Source organism: Papaver somniferum, chromosome 8 (genome assembly GCF_003573695.1).
Source record: "Papaver somniferum cultivar HN1 chromosome 8, ASM357369v1, whole genome shotgun sequence".
NCBI classification, from domain to species: domain Eukaryota; kingdom Viridiplantae; phylum Streptophyta; class Magnoliopsida; order Ranunculales; family Papaveraceae; genus Papaver; species Papaver somniferum.
This window is the reverse complement of record NC_039365.1, coordinates 30,518,466-30,542,133: the sequence shown is the minus strand read 5'-3', so window position 1 is coordinate 30,542,133 and position 23,668 is coordinate 30,518,466. Positions and strand designations below refer to the sequence as shown.

Genomic DNA, 23,668 nt, shown 5'->3' with positions numbered 1-23,668 from the left:
ATTTTTTACTCGCTCGTCCAGTACACGTGCGGAAGTTATAAAGTGTGTTTTCTAATTGGCCAAAATACCCTTTTAAGTCGGATATAATTCTGTTTTATCAGTTCGTTCATCACAAATTAGAGAACTCTTGCGATGGCGATTGCGATTGCGATTGGTGGAAAAAACCAGGAGAATTCCAACTCTCGGTTCAAACTAAAACCAGAGGAGGCAATAATGGTGAATCGTCATTTTTCAGCTCCAACGAATTGCGATTCAAGTTCGAACGATTGGATGGGTAAGTTCATTTAATTTATGTTTTTTTCTTCAGTGTCTTCATCTGATGGTTTTTTTAGGGTTCGTTTGGGTATCGTCCAAATCTAAGATCCAAATCTCTTGATTCCACATAAATAACAAGCTTTGTTCCTCAAACTCAACCTTCATTTTTCAGGTTAGGGCTTATTTTGGCTTTTTTGGTTGCTTTGTTTCCTAATTTATTATGTTAAAATTGAAACCTTCAGTATGTTTTATGATGGAATTTGACGAAAATGAGAATTATGCAATAGCTTATACGTTTTGGGATTGACAATTGTGTTGTTGGTGTGGCGTTTTTAATAGATCTGACTATTTTAGTGGAAGAATACAATGGGGGTTTACAAGATCTAGGTTTTGAAGTTGGAATTGCTAGATGGATTACATGAGGTGTGAAAACATAATATTAACTTTCCGAGGTACAAATTTTGATATTGGAAATATGAACTGAAATTATTAGTGGGCAGACATGTTAGTAGTTTTAATTCAGAAATGTTTGAATTATCATTTAGATCCACTTGACCTTTTGCATTTGTCCTTTAATGTTTGAATTTATTTATACAATGGATCATACTAATAAACTGTTAAATGGTTAGATTTTTAATCTATATGTAGCATGCATTTGGATTTCACTTAATCCATATCATATATACAAGTGTTTCACTCAGTACATATCTTTATGTATTAGGTTTTCAATCAGTACATATCAATATGTACATGATTTCACTCATTACATATCAATATGTACAAGGTTTTCACTCAATGTTCAACTCCTTAATAATTTATGTTGGTAGTTTTGATTGTGTGATTGGCCGTTGACAGTTCTGCGGCAATAGATGGATGAAACGAAACAAGTTATGGTAGAGTCTGTGAAAAATCTCAAATTCAAAGGAGAAATTACTATTGCAGCTATGCCTGTTGGAGTATTGATATGTAATGAGTGTGCTGGAGTATTTGTACGTAATGAGTGTGCTTTATGTATTAGGTTTTCAATCAGTACATAACAATATGCACTATGGTTTAAGGATCACCTAATTGGAGTGTGTTTTATGTACCAATGTTAGTTTTGTTTGTTTCATTTCGAAGACCAAATTTTAGGTACCATCGCCTACTGGGATGTTGGATAAATCATGTACCAACACTCAAACAAAAAGCTGCGGATATCATTATTTATAGACTGGAGTAGAGGAAGGATCAAGAGAGCCTGATGATGAGGGATCTACTTTCTGGATAGTACAAAACCTAATCTTCCTTTTTATTTTGATGGTTCTAGATTAGTGAGTAGTGTCGTAAGTAGAATGGATAGTGATTAGTGTAGATAATTGTATTATATGGCATAGAAGAAACATTTTGTTTTCAATCAGTACATATCAATATGCATTATGGAAGAGAATGGAGATAAAGGCACTATCTTTCAACGACATCTTTCTATTAATGATATACAGCACGTATTTTGTTTTGTCAATTGAGTACATATTTTAATTTCTTACATGTGTACATGTAGTGTGATATCTACTAGGTTTTTACTAAGTAGATATAAATATCTACTAGATTTTTACTCAATACATATCAATATCTACTAGGCTTCGCTTCTTATTTTCATCAGTACATATGTACAAGTACTGCAATTTTCTGTTTTTGATTTTGAAAGATTGTTTATAGGCTTGAATTTCTACCTATATAAGAGTTATATCCTACAGTAGCAATGAACCTTTACGGAAATGATACTCAGCATAAATGAAGCATCTAAAGGAAACTGGCTATTAAGCAAGCGTAACCCTCCATGTCGAATTTGGACTCAGATTGCATTTATTCCTGCTAAGTTGAAACTTAATGTATCTGTTGTATTTGTTTTTCAGAGTTTTCCGATTACACTCAAGAGTATCTCACTTGTATGAGCATTAATTGATTTCAGGAAGGAGCTTCTAAGTCACTTGGTTATGCTGTGAAGACGGGGTTGTTCCTAATCGTGTATTAGATCCAGAAGTTCGACCTCGGCTTAAACATTTTTGTACAATGACAGGTACATATTCTGATTGTGTCCCTTTGGTTCACGGGGGTCGAGGGGGCAGCGCCCCCTCGTAATCATTCATCTCTCAGTAATTTGATATTATTTTCTTTGATAAATTATCCTCGGTTTATTTTTCTGTTGAATCCTTTTAATATTCGTTGTTTGAATCATATAGTAATATGTTTATATCAATATCCATTATTGGAACCATACACAAAAATGGATACATATCAATATGTACCTTGTAAAACATACTACAAATTCAATTTTTTTGTTTATGTACTGACGAACTTTTTTTAATTTCAGTTTTTCCCTACCGTACACTTATTCAGTTTTATTTCTTTTGCGCGTCATTGAAGAGTATTTTCTAGTGGTTTGTAGGAGTTTGCTAGATTCACCGGTTGGTTTGAACATTTTGAGTTCTCTAGAGGAAAAAAACTACAATGCATAACCTTAAGTCCTTAATGGCTAAGTCTTGACACTTGATAATTCTGATTGTGCATTTGGCAGTTGAAAGCATGAGTTGGATGAAAATAAGACAAGCTATGGTGGCAAATTGAAAAAGGAAACACTTATGGCCACTGGAGATGCAACAAACAAGTCATTTGAGGTTAGCAGACTTGTAGGCATCAAGGCTGAGAGAGGGACTAGCGGAATTATCCCATCAAATTGAAGAGTTTGATACTCGGTACATATAGATATGTACTATAGTTTCACTCAGTACATATTGATACATACTGGGTTTTCGCTCAGTACAGGTCAATGTGTACTGTGGTTTCGCTCAATATGTACTAAAGTTCGCTAAGTTATATATGTACTGGGTTTTCTCTCAATATGTACTAAAGTTGGATAAGTTTTATACTTTTTCACAGAATTTTCTTTTGCGCTCTAGGTTTACAATATACGCAAATATGTACTGTCGGTTTTAAGGCTTCATACTCTTTTGTCAGTCTTTTATATTAGTTCATACAACTAGTATGATGTAGAGTATTGTAAGAAGTATTGAGACACATTCAATTGTTGTTTTGCAGCCTCTTTTTATGTTAATATAATTCTGAGTTTCAGTCCAATATTCTTATTCGTGCCAAGTTTTACAGTACATGCATATATGTACTCCTTTTATTTAAGGCTTCATACTTTTGTTCCAGTCTTCATACTGACTAGTATGTTCCAAAATTATAAATATAAACAAACAATATTGAACACTGAAATAAAAGACTGAATGAAAACATGTTGCATTTTTATTAGTGATGGGTATTTGAGCACCAAATTGTTCTTCTTTTATAACAAAATACTACTAGTACATATCTGCTAGGTAATCGCAACAAAATGTATACAAACTAATATCCACTATTAATTGCTTTTTCAGTACATGTAAATATGCAGCTTATCTCTTGTAGTGTTGAAAATATACCGAAGATATCTACTCCATGTACCAAAACATTAAGAATAAGTTCCCGTAAGACGACTCACTTATCATTTGCAGTTCTGTGTAAGTCAATTTAGGTTTTCATTTATAATTGTTCTCAAAGAATATACATCCTCTTAAAACCATATATGTATATTCTCCTAGGGGTTTAAGCAGGTGCTTCCTTATTCTTTTTCGTATTCTTTACATAACCTGCACAATCAACAAGGTCATTTATTCAGTAGAAATAGATATATAATGTACGTAACATAAGAGTAGATATCAATTGTTAAGAACATATTATTGGAATTCAAGCATTACAAAATGACTTTTTCATCAGTACATATAGATATGTATTATTGGATATGTAATGTCATAACATATTGTTGGTATTTAAGCATCAAAAATTTAAGTTATAACGAAGCACAAGAACATTTTTATTTTTTCCTTTTCCAAGGTAGTACATGTTGATATGTTGTAGCTTTCTTTTCCAGAGTAGATATCAAGGAACTGTATCTCAACAACAAAATATGTATTGTTGTTGTACATATTTTGTATGTAAGAAATAAACTAGGTTGACCATGTTCCCATTATATATCAATATATATACTCTTGTTTTTAGACATTTTCAAGCATTGAAAAATCAATATTCAACCATACTGTTGGCATTCAAGCATCACAACCTGCAAAATGCTTCAAAAATAAAATAAAATAAAATAAAATCACAACCTAAGTACATATCAATCCTACAATTAGTATTCAACCACACTGTTACTTAGAAGGGTACCGTTTTTCAGAGGTACAATTAGTACATATCAATATCTACCAATTACATAAAACAACTTACATATAACATTGTACTATATATTACATCTAATTATGCGATGTTGAAATCATACACAACAATGGGTACATATCAACGTGTATCATCAAAAACATATTATTTTCCTTTTGCATGTGTAATCTATGTTTCGTATCAGTATGTATTGATGCTTATTCAAGCATAAACTACTGTTTATACACTACATAATGACATGTACTGCATCAATGAATCAGTCTTTCTCTAAATACTATTGATATGTATTGTAAGATTATAAAGTAGATGTTCATATTACATGTTGATATGTACTGCTTCAACGAACCACTCTTTCCTAAAATTGATATGTATTCTAGAATCATATCACAAAATGAAAAATCCTAAAATTGTATCCAAAACAGATCATATTTTACACATATTGGTATCAAAAATAAGAAATTTGGTATAAAAAATCAGTAAAAATAGAAGTATAAAGTAGAAGTTGTACCTTTTTCTTGGAAGAAACCGTGGGTTTCTTCTTCTTTGTTGTTGGTTGAGTATCCAATAGATTTTTTGTAGAAATCAGTTTTCAGATCTACGGTTTTTGATGCTTTTAGGCTTGTTTTTGAGTCTCGATTTCAATTTTCTGTTTTGATTTCGATTTTTGTTGATGATTTCCCTATTTTTGATTAATGGAATGATTTATCGACAACAACAAAGGGGATCTGGTGGTTACTGAAATGGAGTTAGGGTTATTGTTGCTGATAATGATCGATTTTTAGAGATGATTAAGTATGGATTTTTGGTGGATTTTAGAGATGGTTACTGAAATGAAGTTAGGGTTTGTTGAAGAAGATTGAAGAATGAAGTTTTTCTCTGAAAAGTAGATGAAAACAAGAATGTTTTCGTCTGAAAATAAAGAAGAAGAATGAGATATAGTCTGCACGTGATAGTGAAGTAATTTTAACTTTTTTGGACCTCCGGTTATTTATTTTTGCTGCTGGACTACAGATTAACCCGGGTCGGGTTTTGTGGACTAAACAACAAATTTCTCTCTACCATGGTTTCAACAAACATGGGAAACGAGTGGTGGAACTAATAAATTTGTTGGCTTGTTGACTACGGACCAACAAGGGACGCGCGTATCAATCAACACCGCGCAAACTAACCAAATCCGCGGGAGGATCTTCTTCAACCGCTCGTGTGTCTTCCACAAAGTCCAAGTACAATTTCGGTTTCCCAGGTATTATTTTATTATTATGTATTCTATTTTATCTCACTTTATCGTGTTTTATCTCACCTAAATATAATATTTTATATGTTAATTTTATTCTACAAAAGATTTTCTATTCAAAAGAAATAATAGTGGACCTAAAAAACCAGATTTGTTCATTGTGCTTTGATTTTCCATAGTGGAAAATCGCGTTTGTTCGTCCATGTGGCTCACAAAAAAAAAAAAAATTGGTGATTACCTAGGAATTGCCCTTATGTGGGAAACTGAAAACAGTGGCAATGCCGTGCAATATTTGGTAAAATGGAGTATTGGAACTGAGTTTCTGTGTACCACCTTTTTAAAAAAAGTTCTCATCCTTCTTTTGACCAGCCAACGGAGGTTGCTTTTTGTCAAGTTGTGAATTTTCTGATAAATCGGGTCAAGCTCGGTAATGAGGCCATGGATAGTTACAATTATACATTCGAGGGAATGCATGGATGAGACTTAAGCAACAAATTATTCTATACATGTTCTTTACAAAGATATAGATTTTCTCGACCAACTGACCAAGGATTTCCAGGCATTTGACAGTGGATTTTTTTTCTTTTTCTGAAGGATAACATTTGGGGCTAAGGTATGTTTTGTTTCTTTTCGCCAAGAAGGTCTATATTTGGCTCTAAGTTAAAAATGAAGCAACATTAAGGTAGAAATTTCACTCATATAAATTAAAACTACTTTGAAAAGATAATCATTATGATTTTCAAATCGTAAGGTAGCAATGACTCGTTGAATCTCTGATGACTCAGTAGAAACACATAATGAGTTTCGGATATGCTCTCCGGGGGAACGCAAATTTCTATGCATTTACTGCCCAGTACTGATTTTACTCTAGGCAAGTTTCCCTAATTGCAAAGTTGCCCCATGCTCCCTACGCATATAGTCTAATTGGGCAAAAATTACATTTTCATGTAATTTATATTTCTTGTTTCAATCAAAATAGTTCAAATTCTTTATTCACCTACAGTCCATATACGAATAAGCCTTCCTTCATCCTTAGGTTATCTAGCATATCGGAAAAACCAAGAAGAAGAAGGTGAAGATCAAGAATGTCAACAAAAACAACCATCTTCATAGCGACATCATAATCTACAACATTCTAACTAGAACTCTGGATAATAGTTTGAACCGATTTAGGTGCATATGTAAGCAATGGCCTAATAACTTATTTAATGATCCTTTATTTGTAAACCTACGAAGAACTATTAGCACTAATCAACAACAAAGAGGTTTATTATACACATCGAGTTGTTTTCTTTGATAAGAAAGAGGAAAAGGTTATTCCATTTGAATTCCCACAACTATATTAAGATAATGGACATGTTGTCATTGGTATTACATATAAGTGAAATGGTCAATTGATTCTCAAATGCGTTGTCTTTGGGGATGATGTTTGGGATACTAATTCTTACGATGTTTATAACCATGTCACTCATTATTCGTTTTATATTTCCACAATGAAACCATGTTTGACTTCATATTGGTTGGTTTATGACACAGTCGTATTGAAGTAAGTGGTCGATACAATGACTTATGATTCATCCTTGTGCAAAATCATGATTGTAATTGAAGGACGTTCAGAACACGAAGGTAAGACATCTCTTGGAGAGATGTTTCGAGGATTGCTGACGTTCAAGGAGTCTATACTCACTACATTCCTTATTTGCGAATGGTTTTTCACACTGGATTTCGTTAGAGGGAAAGTGTTTAGAGGGAGGACGGATACTAAGTCTTGATGTCGATAATGAAACTCTCTCTACAATCAAACTCCCAAGTCGTTTTTCAGGTTTTTAAATACCTATTGTAGCTAATAGAGATGGAGGATTTTTATGGCTTGGTCAATCGGTTTCTGAAATGACTCATATGTGGAAGTTATGGTTTTTGAAGAAGAACCATTGTGGTGAGCATATATGTGCAAGCCCATATGTTGGATTGGTTCGAAAAATAATCTTGTGTCCCGTGCTAAGATTTTTACTAAAGAAGAATAATCTACATCAAATGCTTCATATCGATCGTAGGAGTTTATATAGTAATGTTAGTAGAATTTTCAAGTTTGCTCAGACTTTAAAGGAAAATAAATCCACATCTTCGTAACATGACAATATATTTAAAATATTGTATTCATTTCAAGATATTAAATATTTTTCACACTGATCTTATTTGATTAAGTTGATAGGTATCATTCATTTTTTTCATGTATTTTTTTTTCATATAGACATACGTTGAAAGAAAAATGCTGAAAGTTTGATGAATTCAATTATATTCTGATGAGACTGGAAACATACTTTTAGCCTGAAGTACTTCGTAACATACCGCATGTTTCGCAAACAAGATTGATGTATTCAAATATTATTCATTGAGGTAATTAGTATTTATTTGTTTTAGAACATGATAATGAGAGATAAAAAAAAAGTCATATTCTATATTTAATCTTGTTCTTCACTTTAATTAATTATTCTTAAGAGGAGATAACATTTTACGACATGGATGTGCAACCGCCAACCGGAAAAGAGAAAATGACATATACAGTATAGTCCAACATAAAGTATTAGTATATAAAAGAAATAGTATCACATACAACCTGCGAGGATACATGAGATATACACATTATTTATGATTATAACTTATTTTGACTTGTAGGGTAAATTCAAGAATAAGTTTTTATTACCTTAACTGATAAGTGAATGTTCATGCAGTCCGTTATAATAATATTGACGAAGGAGTGTCGTAACTTGTTCTTGGGGTTCTATCTATAAATCGATGAGGTTTGTTCTATTTTCCATATATGAATTCTCGTGTTTATAGTAGATATTGTTATATTTGGTATTATCAAGCCTAACAACCTTAAGTGTTTAGGCTATAAGTTAGATATTATATTTTTTTGGCTACTTGAGACAGACTTTGTAAATGTTACTGTATCCTCTAATAATTTTAAATATAGACAGAGGAAGGTGTGTAAAGGTACTATTATTTTATCTAATCTTTTACTTTATATTTGATGTTTTACCTCTTCCTTATGTAACATGCGTTATTTTATTTTTCAAAAAAAAGGCAAATTAAAATGTGTTTTATTAGTTTTCGACTTTTGCCTCTATAGAGAAAGCAATGGTTCCCATGACATATATCAACTAATTTACTGGTTAAAGATGACAAAGATATCTATTGTTTCACGAAGAAGCGTATTTGACGGTCAAGTTCAGGTTCGGATTGACGCTTATAATTGATATTTTTTTTATTGAAGCTTGTAAATGGAAGTTTAGGTCATATGTAATTAAGGATTTGGGGATCTTGATTTTGCTCCGTCAGTGGAAAATCCGTGGAAGAAAAATCCTTCTGTTATGAGGAGAAAGAAAATTTGTGGAAGAAAAATCCACGGTCTGGTACGGCTGTGGTCGGTTCTGTTCCGTTTTTGGGCGGTGCGCGACCAATGATGCTCCGGTTTTGTATATATACAGCGGAAATCAATGTATGAGGTATCCCAACAAAATCAAGCTTTGCAACAACCACAAATATTTCCTCGTAAGCTCATCTGGGTCAAGAAATTACCACCAAAGGTGCAGATATTTTTGTGGTTTGTCTGGCAGAATGCATTGCCATCAGTGGATAAACTGATCAAAAGGGGATGTGAAACTGAAAATGTTAGATGCAGTTTGTGCAACATCCACAATGATACCCCGAACCATCTCATTTTACATTGTAACTACTCTGCAGATGTATGGAAATACTTCAACTCCAGCTATGGGATTCAGTGGTCCTTTAAACCTACAGTCAATGAGCATATTCAAGATTGGGACAACAACAAAGGAAAGCACATAGGCAAGAAAATTTGGAACATAGTGCTAGCTGCAATTTTTTGGGTTATTTGGAGAGACAGGAACGTTAGAGTCATGACGAAGAAGAGACATAGAGATAGGCGGGAAACAATTACATATGTGAAGAGATTCATCTTCCAATGGGGGTCAGCTCATAACTGATTCGATCTTAGAACATTTAGGGATCTTATTACAAATTGGAGGATCCATGTGTTGTTTCTTCTTTTTCTTTTCTAATAAAAAATTTTAACCCCTTCAAAAAAAAAAAAAAACTCCACCTTTGAGAGGGAAGGAAAAACTAAAACCAGCCTTTTACTACCAACATTGTTGTTTGCCTGATAATGATCAGATTTAGTAAGGTTCCACCGGGGTTCGGAACGTAGCTCCTGCATAAACTACAGCATATCTGAGCTCTTCCTCGATCCTAAGAAGCTGCAGAATTAAAATAAGATTTGGGATAGCATACAAAACTCATGCAACACTCCTATGCGATGACACCTATTATTTATAGGGAATATACTATATGGACAGTAATTCCAATGCGTGTATTCTTACAGTAAAAAGAAATGTGTAGCAGTTACCTGATTGTATTTAGCAAGGCGTTCAGATCTGCAAGGAGCTCCAGTCTTGATTTGTCCCTGTTTCACCAGAAACAAATATTTGTGAGTAATACGATGATCATAGTTCCTTTACAACCAGCATTGCTGTCAGGGTCGTCTCATCATAGTTCCTGGAGGCTCTAGGCGTGATTAAAAATATGGCCTTTTTGGTGCCACCAATAAATTACAATGTTTTCTGAAAAGTAATTTGGCGATCGTACATATATGAAACTAGCAATTAATGTTTTCACACACACAACCTTTGAATTATGTTTTTAGGCACATTGTTATATATTATCGTAATACTTATATCATTAAATGTAAGGATAAGGATTTTCCACCAAACAACATTCCACAATTTATATGAACAAAAAATCATACTGTGCTCGAAAAATTATATGTAATAAGATAATCGTATACAAAAGCGAAAGTTCACATTATGAAGATGTTTGTTTTAACACATAAGACACATTTTCACAGTTAAGTTAGTAGTAATGTGCATAGTAAATACATTAATGAAGATCATTGAATTCATTAGGGGGTTTCCTTGTTTTTTAAAACTAATTTTTTGTCTTTAATACCTATGTGGTAATTTATTTTATGTATTAGTTATTTCTTTATATTATCATCTGCAGAAATTTATTTAGTTAAAATTTTTATTGATGATAATTGCAATACTTGATCTTCATGAATATATCTTATGTGTATTTTTTTCTTCATTAGATTTTTATATTTAATCATTTTTCTTTATGGACGATCTCCCGATAGTTATGATTATAACTCTCATGTTGTTCCTTGAACAACTTAAGATGAATACTTTTGACGATTGAATGTCTAACTTATATCTTCTTGTGAGATTCGTAAAAATCCGAGAAAATCATTTCTAGAAGATAAAAATTGCATATGTTGTTCTCTTTTGAGAGTAACATGACATGGGGGAGAGTTTTTAATTGAAGTTGCGCTTGATTGACATATCTTTGCGGGGAAAGTGGTTGTGGAATTTAGTTGAGAAAAGTATGTTTGATCTCTCTATGGTGAAAGAAACTAAGTTTCTAAACTTAATGGAATCATCGTTGATGATATGATTGAACTCTTGGCCTCAATCTTTCTCCTAATGGCTTAATTCATGGAGAACCCAATTCCCATCACCTTTGTTCTCTTTGTGATAAAAAGGTGAGGAATATTGATAATCTAGTATTAATGACATTCCATTTTTCAAAGCATTATCTTAAGGGGGTGAATTAATTATTATGTGAGATCATCGTCATATCTACTAAAATAAACATGTAAAGACTATGGGAAAGATCATGTCACAATAAAAAGTAGTATCGTTATATGTTTCAAAAAATATATTGTACTTAAAAGTGATAAGCAATACTACTCATTGGCATAACAACTGTGTGCAGAATGAAAGGGGGAGGAAATTTCAAAATTTGGTATATATCACTGCCGTGCCGTAGAAGAAAAAAGTTGAAGATTAAAGAAATTAAGAAAGCATCTTGTCGTTCGTGCCGAAAATACAATTCATAAAAGTCCATATGTATTTCAAAATTTTCGTCACCAATATTAACAAAGGGGAATATTGTTAGAGCAAATGCTCGGTTGAACCTCCGATCATTGATATGGCAAGTTTGTTGTCAAGTTTAGATGCCATAACAATTTCTTGATTTTTATCCTACTAAAGTTTGCATTGATCCAGATTAGATTAGATTATAAAATCTTAGGATCATCCAAGTTATTCGTAATGATTAATCATCAATTGTTAGTAATAAACACTGATTTTTCTTTTAGACTATTTTCCCTTCTTTCTATATATATCTGTCGTAGCAAAATCGAATATTTTAACAAATAATTGAATTGAAAAGAAGGTTTGTGCCCTAGACTAGCTATTAGGATAATATTTAGTGAAGTTTCGATGAAAAGCTCATGTTTATCGTTTTTTCGAAACTAAAATCAAATAAGTATTCTCTCATAAGTTTTGAAAATATAGGTTCGCAAACATGTAAAAGAAATTTGTTTGAAATTTAAGTTCGCAAACCTAAAAGAGATAGAAAGGTTCCTGAACTCGGTGTTGGTTTGAGTTCGCAAACTTATGTTATGAGTAGGGCTGCACATGGGACGGGACGGTATGGGTTTTTTCCTAGCTCAGTACTTGTACCTCCCTATGGCCGGTTCCTGTACGTTGTACCTTGTACCTGTACCTGTGCAGTACGGGACGAGACCTGTACATGTTTAACTCGGGACGGGACAGGACCGGTTCTTTACCTACAACATATATAAAAAAAACAAAAACAAAAAACAAAGCAAAAGATCTTGAAAGTTTAAAATAGGTAAGCTTTCTCTTTGTCTCGCTATTTCAATCTCACCCAGGAAAACCCTAGGTTTTGTTCATGTACTTATAAGGATATTTGATTCTCCCATATTCTTATTTCTAGTTCTGCTCGTAGATATAATTCTCTATAATTACTATTGGTTTTGATACTTGTAGAGGTGGTAGATCTAGCGAGGTTGGATTCTACATGGCATTATGATTTATTTATCTCTAAATTCGTCAAGAAGTTTTCACTAGCCATCCAAGAGATCAAAACTAGAGAAATAATTGTTGAGTTGTTTCCTTTATGTGATAAAAACAATCGTGCATTTATCAATATCTAAATCTCACATGCACCCCACCAATTCGTCGATAATCATTACTTGAAATTCTAAGGTTATCTGTTGATTCTTGACAGTTTATAACTGGAGGTGGTGAAACACTCAAGTAATTTCCATGGAGAAACACTCATTATGATGCACATTGTTTATACAATTTACTCTCTGCTTTGCTTTCTTCCTTATTTTTAATAGTGGTGGGACTCAGAAATCCACAAACAACTCCACGAAGATGACATCAAAAGATATGATGCTTGATTTGTACTTCGTAAGTGTTAGAGGAGGCACTACGATATAGAAAGGGTATAACCCCTATTATCAATGACCATGATTTAACCCTAATATCAATGGATATAAATTCTCGGTAATACCGGACTGGAATAGCTTAGAACCGTTACTTGTACCCACTATAGGCACGGTACCAGTTTTTGATACTTGTACCTGTCTTATCTGACCGCGGTTCCGGGACGGTACCGGTACGGTTCCATGGGACGGAACGGTTCCTGTGCGGCCCTAGTTATGAGTATATGAACCTCGTGAAAAGAGAAAGGTTCTTGAACTAAAATTTACTTGAGTTTGTGAACCTTGATTAGAAAATTTTCACCCGACACTTTCTAATTGAGTTCACGAACCTTCTTTTTTGACAATTGTTGTGCTTTTCTTCTTTGTTTTTTGAGACAAAATATTCACACATTTACAAATCGCTAATTTTAGCTAATTTTTTGGCGAGAAAAGTTATTTGTTCTTTCCAAGAATTGATCAAGTTTGGGTCTTAATTCACACAGTTGAAACTTTGAGTGCACACGCCTAAAAATAATCCACTTACCATAATTGCTTAATGTTTAATTGTCTCAACACTTCAAATTGTGGATAGACCCAATGCAAGTAGATGTTTAACCAAAGAAACAAACCTTTTGTATTTAAGGATTGAATTTAAACTTAGCAACATTAAGAATTACTTGGGTTGCAAGAGATTATTGCTTAATCGAAGGTTGTGTTTCATAAGAGTTAATTTCGTGGAATTAGCCATCTTTATTTATTTATGAGAAAGAGATCTTGGTTTCAAATTGTTTATACTTGATGTTTTGGACTTGATTTCAAATCAACCATCTTTTACAATTTGATAATTTTTGTTGTAATATAATTCTTTTCCATTAATTGTAGCATCAAACTAATAGTGAGAATTTTATGCAGCAATTGCTCAACTATCATGATCGTAGCAATGGCACAACCTCTGGGAATAAACACCGCTTTTAGTCGTGAAACATAGGGCATGCCTTTGGCGGTCAAACAACAACACAAGGCAAAAATATGCTTAAAACGAGTTACGCTCAGAAAACATAGTCAACTTCATCACCAACCGGATCGAGATACTATGATACTTGCGGTAGATGATCAATTAAATCAGAGACCTACCGCACTCGATTTTGCATCATACAATCCACCACATTTACTGAAAGGCCAACTAGGCAGATGCAATAGCAAATCTGGCGCCACACAAAAGTTACGTGCTTAAGAAATATGCAATTGATGACTCATAATACCTTTTAGTGTAAAAAAATAAAAACGATATCTTCTAAAAAAAATGTATTTTTTTAAATGCTTAAAAAATAGTGAGATTCTCTAAAAATTTGATGTTTTTCAAGTGGTATTCACCAAATTTTAAATGAATTCAGTAAGAGGGAGGATACCTAAATCAGTTTGAAAGGAATTACCTAATGTAGTGAATTCTAATCTTACTACATTAAAGTATTGGCCTGATGAAATTAGAAAGTAGTATACGGTAGTTACAGAAGAAATGACACTGACAGACCAGTGTGGAAGAGCACTACTTATGTGGCAAAGAAAAACAAACAAGCTATAAGAAAAATTTAGACGTCTCTGCTGCTGCCAGATAATGATCAGATTTAATAAGGTTCCACTGGGGTTCGGAATTTAGCTCCCGCATAAACTGCAACAGATCCGAGTTCTTCTTCGATCCTAAGAAGCTGCACAAATTGGGAAGGCAAAACAAAATCACCAATTTTCAGTGCCTGTCCGTGTCTAAGAACTCCTGAATGGAGCAAAGCACAGTAGCACCACTTTCCATAATCAAAATATTGATCATTCACTCCATTATTCTGATGTTTTGTAGCAGAAGAGAACAAAAAAGGGAGCTTAAAAAACAACAAGGTTGCCGAGAAACTCTAGAACCAACTTTTTTTTCTCTCTAATGGTGTTTGCATTGCTGCAAGCCGGCATCCATTTTCACAGTACTTCAGACCAGAAATACTTAGGTTCACAACTTGGATCCAGATTGTTATGCCAAGGATAAAAATTCAGCATTTGAAACTATACATTTTCCTCTAACTTCAACCTAAATTTTCATTTTATCACATATTTTAGTAACAAGATTTAAGATAGGGTATAAAATTCAGGCAACACTCCAATACCTATTATTAATTTATAGGGAATATAAAATATGGACAGGAATTCCAATAACTGTATTCTTACAATATAAAAGAATTGTGTAACAATTACCTGATTGTATTTAGCAAGGCGTTCTGATCTGCAAGGAGCTCCAGTTTTGATTTGGCCCTGTTTCAACAGAAGCAAATATTTGTGAGTAATATGTGAGCTTCAAAAATCATACACAACAAATTCATATTCAGTTTTAGGCACACCGTAAGAAAAATGTATAAGCAGTAAACAAAAGCAAAAGATAATAACTGTAATTAATAAATAAACAAGCAAGCTCACCGTGGCCAAACCAACAGAGAGATCTGCAATAAAGGTATCCTCAGTTTCACCACTGCACCCCATATAGGAGAAGTTAGTTCAACATCTCATAAAATGAATTATTTAAATAACCAATAAAGTATTGAGTACTACCTCCGGTGGCTAGCCATAACACCCCATCCAGCATGCTTAGACATTCTCACAGCTTCAATGCTCTCAGTCACAGAACCAATTTGGTTGACCTGGCAGAAAAACAAAAGGCATATTCAGAAAATTCTCGTGCTAAGAATGTTATAAAATGCTGAACTAAAAGATTCATGATTGAAACATATTATCAACATACAAAACACAAACCTTCAATAGAAGGGCATTGCAGGACTTCTCTTTGATTGCTTTTGCGACACGCTGTGAACCACGCAAATAATAAGATTAAATAAAAACCTGATATCCAAACAATAACTTGATGTTTTTGTTATTCGAATATAAGTATACATACAGTAGGATTAGTGACAAGGAGATCATCCCCAACGATCTGCACTTGTTGTCCGACCTCACTGGTCATCTTAGCATAGTGTTCCCAGTCATCCTGATCAAATGGGTCTTCAATGGATACAATTGGATAATCAGCCACGAAAGACTTGTAGACATTTTTCAAACTGTCTCCAGATATTTTCTGTGACCCATCATTGTTCTGCAGAAAAGAGAGTGTCAGTTTCACTTCAACTCTAAGAAAGGTAAGAGGTACAGACAGGCCAATAAAGGTCTTGGTTAATCAATAGACAGAATTTAAGGAACTGGCACAAAAGCAATTTTTCAATACACAATGGGTTCGTAACCGAAGTTGAACTCTTTAAAAGAGAAGCAATAACAGCTTGCTTCACAAGAAAGATGCTATCCGCTTCTTGCAGGACATTTTATTTTGCAAATCATTCTTTTAATTTATTTACTTGAATAGCATTAACAGTAACCTAACAGGATTTGTACTTAAAAACTCTTACCCTTTTGTTTTTTGTTAATATAAGCCGAAAAAGATGAACCTTGTTACAAAAAACACTATCTGAGGCAAGAGTTACTTCTTTTAAAGCAATGAGTGATTCTACAGGATGCAAGTTCACCTCAAGTTCTGTGTTTACATGTTACTTTTATTTGTTTTTTAGATCAACTATTTTGTTCTTTTAAGCCGATACTTCAACATAAAAACTTTCCAGAATACTCATATACGCTTTTGCTTCTCATAGGGACACAAGAAATATATAAGCTGTTACATCAATTGATAAATGAAAGCTGGTGATGGCTGTTTTCTTACCTCCTCCTTGAAATTTAAATCATAGGTCTTATCCTTCTCAGCATAAAACTCTGAAGCAGCAACATCCATCCCAATTACAACCTACACAAAGACAGAGCAATAACTACAAAGAATACACTTGAGAAGCAATAATGATCGAGAACGATATGGCGTGGGTGTAAGTAGGTTCTCAAGGAAATCAGATAGAAGATATACTTTGCCGGTGTATCCCGCTTTGGCAATCGCTGTCTTCAAAAGTTCAAGACCCTCTTTGTTTTCCTGTACATTTGACACAAAAAGAAAAAATACAATTAGATATAAATACACTCAACTAAAATATGTCTAAAGAGTGTCAGCTGGTTTCTGTTACACCTGGTGAACACCAGGAAAAAATAAAGTCCAACTATATATTTGAATCTGTACTACCTTAGGGCACTATAAAAGCTGTTGTTATATCAATTTGAGCCTGAATCTCACCCTAACTTTAGTTATATTAAAAATGATAAAGCCTACCAAAAAACCGATAACCATTAGCCTACCCATACTAATGATGATATAACCAGGTTAAGCCTATCGAAACAAAATCGATATTTTGGTCACTTTTCTGTATAAGCGAACACTCAATTTATCAAGGTTACACAGATAAAAATGTTATACTATTAATAGCTTTCAGAAAAAAATGCAAACCTGAATATTAGGAGCAAAGCCACCTTCATCACCAACATTAGTCGCATCTTGACCATATTTCTTCTTAATAACAGACTGAAAATATAACAAAATAAGGTATCAGTGCCAGGCTTTTATTCATACTATAACAGCATAGATTGGCAAAGAACCCGACACTTCTGTTGAACAGTAATTCCGGAAAGCCTAAGAAGTGAAACGAAGATAGATGTAATACCTTCAAGTGATGGTATACTTCTACACCCATCTTCATGGCTTCCTTGAAAGAGGAAGCACCGACTGGAAGGATCATAAATTCCTGCACGATGAGATAAACAAGTTAGTTAGAAATAAAAAGAAATTTCAGTACACAAAGAAACTATTAATACAATTTTTACAAGTATAAGATAAGAACCAGAAGGATTACCTGCATTGCCAGTTTATTGCCTGCATGTGAGCCACCATTGATGACGTTGAAAGCAGGCACAGGTAACACTAAGTTTTTGTTACCAGCAAGATTTGCAATGTGCTACATAAAAAAGAACAAGTAAAATTGAGCAACAGAACTGCATGTCATGAAAATGTCATTGTGCAAAAGGTAGCCAGAAAATATACCTTGTAAAGAGGGATCTTATTAACACTAGCTCCAGCCTTGCAAATAGCAAGTGATACAGCCAATATAGCATTTGCACCGAGCTGACAATGTACGAAACAAACAAAGCAATAAAAGAACAATTAGAGGGCAAACTAATAAATAATTTATCGTATCATGATCATTGTTACAATAAGTAAAATGATAAGAATCCATAGTACCTTTTGTTTGCACCAACCCCATTCATTTTGTGTTCCATCAAGTTGTTGTACCATGAGGTTGTCAAGTTCAACCTGCTTCGTTGGATCCTATAAAAAAACAAATAACCAGACATCCACACTCTACAGCATCAACAAACATATTCTCATAGGTCACCAAAAACTACACACATACTTAAACAAAAAAAAAAGGTGAATTCAAGTAGTACCTTTCCAATCAATGCAGGTCCAATGATTCCATTCACATTTTCAACAGCCTAACAAGAAACACAACACAATCAAACCACCAACATCCTAAAATTTCAACCCAACTGACAATAATCTCTACCAAACACTAACCTTAGAAACACCTTTCCCAAGGTAATCGGATCCTCCATCTCTTAATTCCAAGGCTTCATAAACACCTTAACAAATTACCAAACATACAAATCAGTACAAGTAAAGTAATTAATCGTCTCCCAAACTAAATAAAAATCCATGGATATCTCTGAGCTAATCACATAATTACCTGTAGAAGCGCCACTCGGAACAGCAGCCCTAGCTAGGGTTCCATCGTTTAAATGAACATCAACCTAATAAAATTTTCTCACAATCAGTAAGAAAAATTTTTACTGTTACACAATCTAAGGAAATAGAATCAATAGATCATAAAATCCGTAAAAACAAAAAAGTAAGAAAATATATGAATCAAAAAAATGAAAAAACAAACAAAAATTACTTCAACAGTAGGATTTCCACGACTGTCAAAAATCTGTCTAGCTTTGATTGCTTTGATCGTACTTGCCATTTCTCCGGTGATCTCAGTCACTCTTGTTTTGATTTTCTCACTTTCTTATTCTGACCGATGAAACTTTGTGAATGACGATGTCGAGTTTCTGGATTGGTTTATGAAAATGAATTTGTAGAAGTTTAATAGGTTAATGCTGTGGATTCATAGTAGCCGTTGAGTAAATAAAAGTTGGTTTTGACGGGTGCGATGTAAGAGATATAAAGCGTCGTGGACATATGACTCACAGGATATTTGCTCTTTTCAGATGTCATTGGAGTACTGGACCCATAGTGAAAGGCATATTCGTTCGCAGTTCCAATAAAATTTTGGCTGTAGGTAAAAGTAAGGCATGGCATGTGTGCATGATTCAAGGAAATGCTGTGTGTTTATAGCATATCGAATTATAGACAACCAGAAATGGAGCTGGGGATTTGTAGTGTCTCTCGCAAAACTCTGTTTGGTACTACCTGAAGCTTACTCCACTTGGTTGCTCCAGACCCAGTCTACTCACGAGCAAAGTTTGTACTGGAAAAATGTTTTAACTGATTGAGCAAATACGCTTGAGGTGATGAAATTAATGTCTCACAACGTAAGGAAATGAATAACGCTTGAGGTGCAAACACAAAATCACTTGCACTGCAGGCATAAATAACGCGAGTTGGATCATGTAAGAGTGCTCGGGAAGCAGTCGAGGGTTTGGCTTGCAAACACGGGAACAAGTTGCTTTTCATTTGAAACCTGTTTCGAGACATACTGAATTTTTTTGAGGCATACTAAATAATGTCAAAATAGGGTCACTAAATAAAAAACAACATCACCCCTTATCAATCCTTTTTGATAATGGCATAACTACCATTTCATAATTAGTGTTAATGATTATGATTAGACATGATTAATTAGGAATTTTAAGGATTGATTAAAAATTAAATTATTAGTTTTAAAATTAGTAGAGAAATCAAATTTATGTGAGCGAGTTGGAATTTTTGAGAGGAAGAAGAAGAAGTGAAAAAAAACTTGGGTTTTGAGATTTTAGTGATTAGAAGTGACCAAAATGTGTGATTCAAATCAGAGGTAGACTTCTATATACGAGGTTTAATGTCCTTCTTATAAGTTGAATCTATCAAAAAATTGAATTTTTAAAACCCAGATCTACTGATCAGATGATCAGTTCGGTTGATAACTTTTCAGCCGAACCTCTGTGTTTCGAAGACATACCTAGGTTCGGCTGACAAGTGAAACACAGAGGTTCTGCTGATAATTTATCAGCCGAACTTTACTCCGTAACTCAAGAATTCAGGTTTGGCTGACAAGTTATCAGCCGAACTTCACTCTATAACTGACGAATTTGGGTTCGGTTGATTCGAACAAAATCTAGCAAAATCGCATTAGCCGAACATAGTGTTTCTCTAAATCATATACTAGGTTCGACTCGAAATTGGTATTCCAAGATCAGCCGAACTGATCTTCTGAAAACCCTAATTTCATCTTTGAAATCATATTTTATCGATCAAACAAAATAAAATCAATCAAAAACAAGATGGGTTTGTTACAAATGCATCCTAAAATACATCTAAGAGCAATTGAGATTTGGATTTCGCACTCCAACATCGCTCACTTCGACTCGTGTTTCCTTTGATTGATTGATTGCTCGATTGAATTGAAGTCCAAGATGTTTAAGTTTAAAGGTTATTTTGATTTTTGATTTTAGGTTTTTGATGATAAGGGCACTCTAGTAATTAGATTGTTTAAGGATATATATATGTAATTGCACTACCTTTAGACACCCCTTATAAAGCCACCCTAGATAGGATAATAAATAAGTATGCCTTAAAAAAATTCAGTATGCCTCAAAACATGTTTCCTTCATTTCCATGGTTTCTTTGATTTTCGTTGTATTTCTTGGAACTCGGAAACCCATAAGATTCCGGCCCTTTAAAGCTTGTAAAAGTTTCGCAAAATTGGTTAAAAAGATCAAAAACAACAATTCATGGGTGAAAAAGACATCTAGATTTGGATATTGTTTAAATGGACAAAAATGTTAAAATAGTCAGGATGTAAACAGTTTCATCCTACCCATTTTCAAATACTTTTTCTTATCAGGATACATCCAGTTTCATCCTCGCCATTTTTTAAGTTTAAGCCAGGATGAATTCAGTTTCATACTTGCTATTCTTTTAGTGTCCATTTCACCCATACTAATTTTTACTCGTCCATTTGAACCATGTTTTAAAAATATTTGGACAAATGACCCATTTTCCGTATAAGCTTTCAGGTTCTCAAGTGCACCAGCCTACAAATGAAATGTGGTATGACTTCAACTTGACAAACAACAACTAATACAATTACTTTGGGGAACTTAAAGAGATGCCATCGTTTTATGATGGAAACCCTTGGATTACCAACCATCTCCTCCAGAACAAGCACCAGCAGGATAACTTAAGCGCAAAAACCACTCCTGACAAAGAAAATCAGATACTAGAAATGCACAAACATCTAGACATGCTTATACAAAAATTTCAATTCTCATCATTTCAGACGAAAGCATATTGTTAACACAATCACATAACAAATTCGAGAAATGAACTCACTCGAGATCTCATCAGGATGGGTGTTGTCCGTTAGGTAATGTGACATAAGAGGAGTGAATCACTGACAGAGGATTAAAATTAAAATTGTATAAATTAGGTGCGTGGTTAATATACATAGAGGAATTTAATTCATAAAAAGTCTAATCACTGATAGAGAATAATCTTCGTTGCCTCCTGCTCTGAGGTTGGCGAGTGGAGTAGAACAGTTCAAAATCTGGTACCCATAGTGGCCATAAGGACTTGTTCTCATAGAAACCAACTAACTCTTTACTAGTAAGGACACGAGAATAAAAAGTACTTGATTTCCATCATGCTGATATTACCTCCATCGATCTTAGCTTGCATTAATATTTAATTCGAGGAACTCGGAGCATCCTCTTAAATCTTTTGAAGAAACAAAACAGTTCACGGAATATGGTACGTTCTCCCGGAGCTTTCAACGAAACAAAATTGTTCATGTGAGGAATTGCTCGAGACCAATAACAATCCCCAAGTTTCTCCAAAGCTAAAGTTTTTCGGTTATAACAGTATATTTCTTGAGGTGATGCTTTGCTGGACAACAGTAAAACTTCGTTTTTGTTTGTAACTGTGAAAGGTTCATATTCCATCACTTGACAAATGGTATACTGGAGTACTCTTTACTCCAACCCCAAGTATTAACGTTGTCGTAGTAGTACTCTTGTTGATGGTCGTAGTAGCGCTCATGTCGGTTTTGCTTGGCTTCACAAATGGTACCACTGTCCATTTTCTTCTGAAATACCCATATATCGATCCAATCGTACATCGCGTTTTTAAGAACAAGACATAAATATTCCCCCAACAACAAGAGTCTAGGCTGAACATGTCCATTTAAAGGAGGTGATGTGACACTTTTGAATTTCTCGGTTGTCAAATCGACCAACCAATAAACAGCTCCATTTGCAAAGACCCCAAACAAGGGGGGTATGAAAGGAATCCTCCCTAAAGCTCTATTTGAAACATCCCTAAGCAAGGGGAGGAAGAAAGGCATTCTCCCTACATCTCTCCACCCGAGGTTGGAGCCAAGAGTATATACCTGGACACGTCCCTCCTTGGCCATGGTATAATGTATTCTAACAATCTTATACTCATTAGTGGCAGGAATGTAACCAAATCCAACCGCTGAGTCTTCTTGCAATAGATTCAGTTTCCTTGATCCTGGAAGATTAATGAATTCTCCAGTAAACGGATTGCAAATACTAATGACTTGACGTGAATACATTTTTCCCTTATATTCATGCAATTCTTCGAGGCAAACTAATCCATTGCATGAACCAACCAGGAACGCCGAAGTGATGCTTGTCAATCTGAAGTTGCCATGCTGCAGCTTTTTAATATTAATTTCATTATAATCAAAAAGTTGACCGGAATCTTTTCCATAATGAAATTGGATTTCAAGCTGGCAGCCCCTGCAGTAAAAGAACTCGCTGTAAAGGAGACCTGTTTTATTTACGAGAAGAGCTCTCCAAGTTTTGCATACTAGTTTGAAGTGTAAAATTGATTTATTGGGTAAGCGAGAAAGTATATTGTCTAAAATATCACGGTGAAGATTCTCCATCAAGATGATTTTCAAGACCTGAAATTTTGATTATTTTAGCGTAGTACCATGAGTGTTTATATGGTATGTTTTGGTACGACTTTCAAAAATAAAGAAGGCTATTATTGGGGAGTCACATTCCATTAGAGGCGTCATCTAATGGGACAAAAACGGGTCACTCATAAGTAATATTAAAAAATTCCTTATTTAAAATAATTTTGTAATGACTAAACAACTCTTATTTAGTTAATTTTAATTTAGTTTAATTAGATAAAAATTAAATTAATAAATTTTGTTGTATACTTGGTGAATTCTGGGACAAAGTTTTTGTGGGAAGAAAAACTGGCCGTAAAATAAACTTCTACGGTTGGAAATAATCCAAACCTGGACGTAAAATCACTTTTACGGTTGGAATTAAAAGAAAACTAGACGTAAAATCAAATTCTA

At 33.9% G+C, this 23,668-nt stretch overlaps 2 protein-coding genes across 2 annotated transcripts; both read right to left on the bottom strand.

The window, feature by feature from the left end:
• Nucleotides 1–14,407: 14,407 nt before the first annotated feature.
• Nucleotides 14,408–19,205, bottom strand: LOC113304751 (enolase 2). The gene is made up of 17 exons (XM_026553894.1): nucleotides 19,028–19,205; nucleotides 18,818–18,881; nucleotides 18,649–18,713; nucleotides 18,519–18,566; nucleotides 18,313–18,399; nucleotides 18,115–18,195; nucleotides 17,927–18,028; nucleotides 17,738–17,818; nucleotides 17,524–17,598; nucleotides 17,053–17,115; nucleotides 16,858–16,938; nucleotides 16,048–16,242; nucleotides 15,906–15,956; nucleotides 15,705–15,793; nucleotides 15,573–15,624; nucleotides 15,354–15,410; nucleotides 14,408–14,821 (listed from the first exon to the last, which is right to left on the bottom strand). Exons 1-17 carry the CDS (start codon nucleotides 19,094–19,096, stop codon nucleotides 14,741–14,743), a joined length of 1,341 nt encoding a protein of 446 aa, XP_026409679.1. The 5' UTR covers nucleotides 19,097–19,205; the 3' UTR covers nucleotides 14,408–14,740.
• A 3,068-nt stretch (nucleotides 19,206–22,273) lies between these two features.
• LOC113305342 (F-box protein At3g07870-like) lies at nucleotides 22,274–23,242 on the bottom strand. Its single transcript, XM_026554398.1, has one exon. The coding sequence runs from the start codon at nucleotides 23,240–23,242 to the stop codon at nucleotides 22,274–22,276; it is 969 nt and encodes a 322-aa protein (XP_026410183.1).
• Between the last annotated feature and the right edge of the window lie 426 nt (nucleotides 23,243–23,668).

Excerpts from the sequence above, each read along its gene's own strand:
- LOC113304751 (XM_026553894.1), bottom strand. The coding sequence starts at position 19,096 with ATGGCAAGTACGATCAAAGCAATCAAAGCTAGACAGATTTTTGACAGT. Across the intron at positions 17,116-17,523 it reads GCTTTGCTCCTAATATTCAG|GAAAACAAAGAGGGTCTTGA; the intron begins GTTTGCATTTTT and ends TCAAATGTACAG. Across the intron at positions 16,243-16,857 it reads ATTTAAATTTCAAGGAGGAG|AACAATGATGGGTCACAGAA; the intron begins GTAAGAAAACAG and ends TCTTTTCTGCAG.
- LOC113305342 (XM_026554398.1), bottom strand. The coding sequence starts at position 23,242 with ATGGAGAATCTTCACCGTGATATTTTAGACAATATACTTTCTCGCTTA.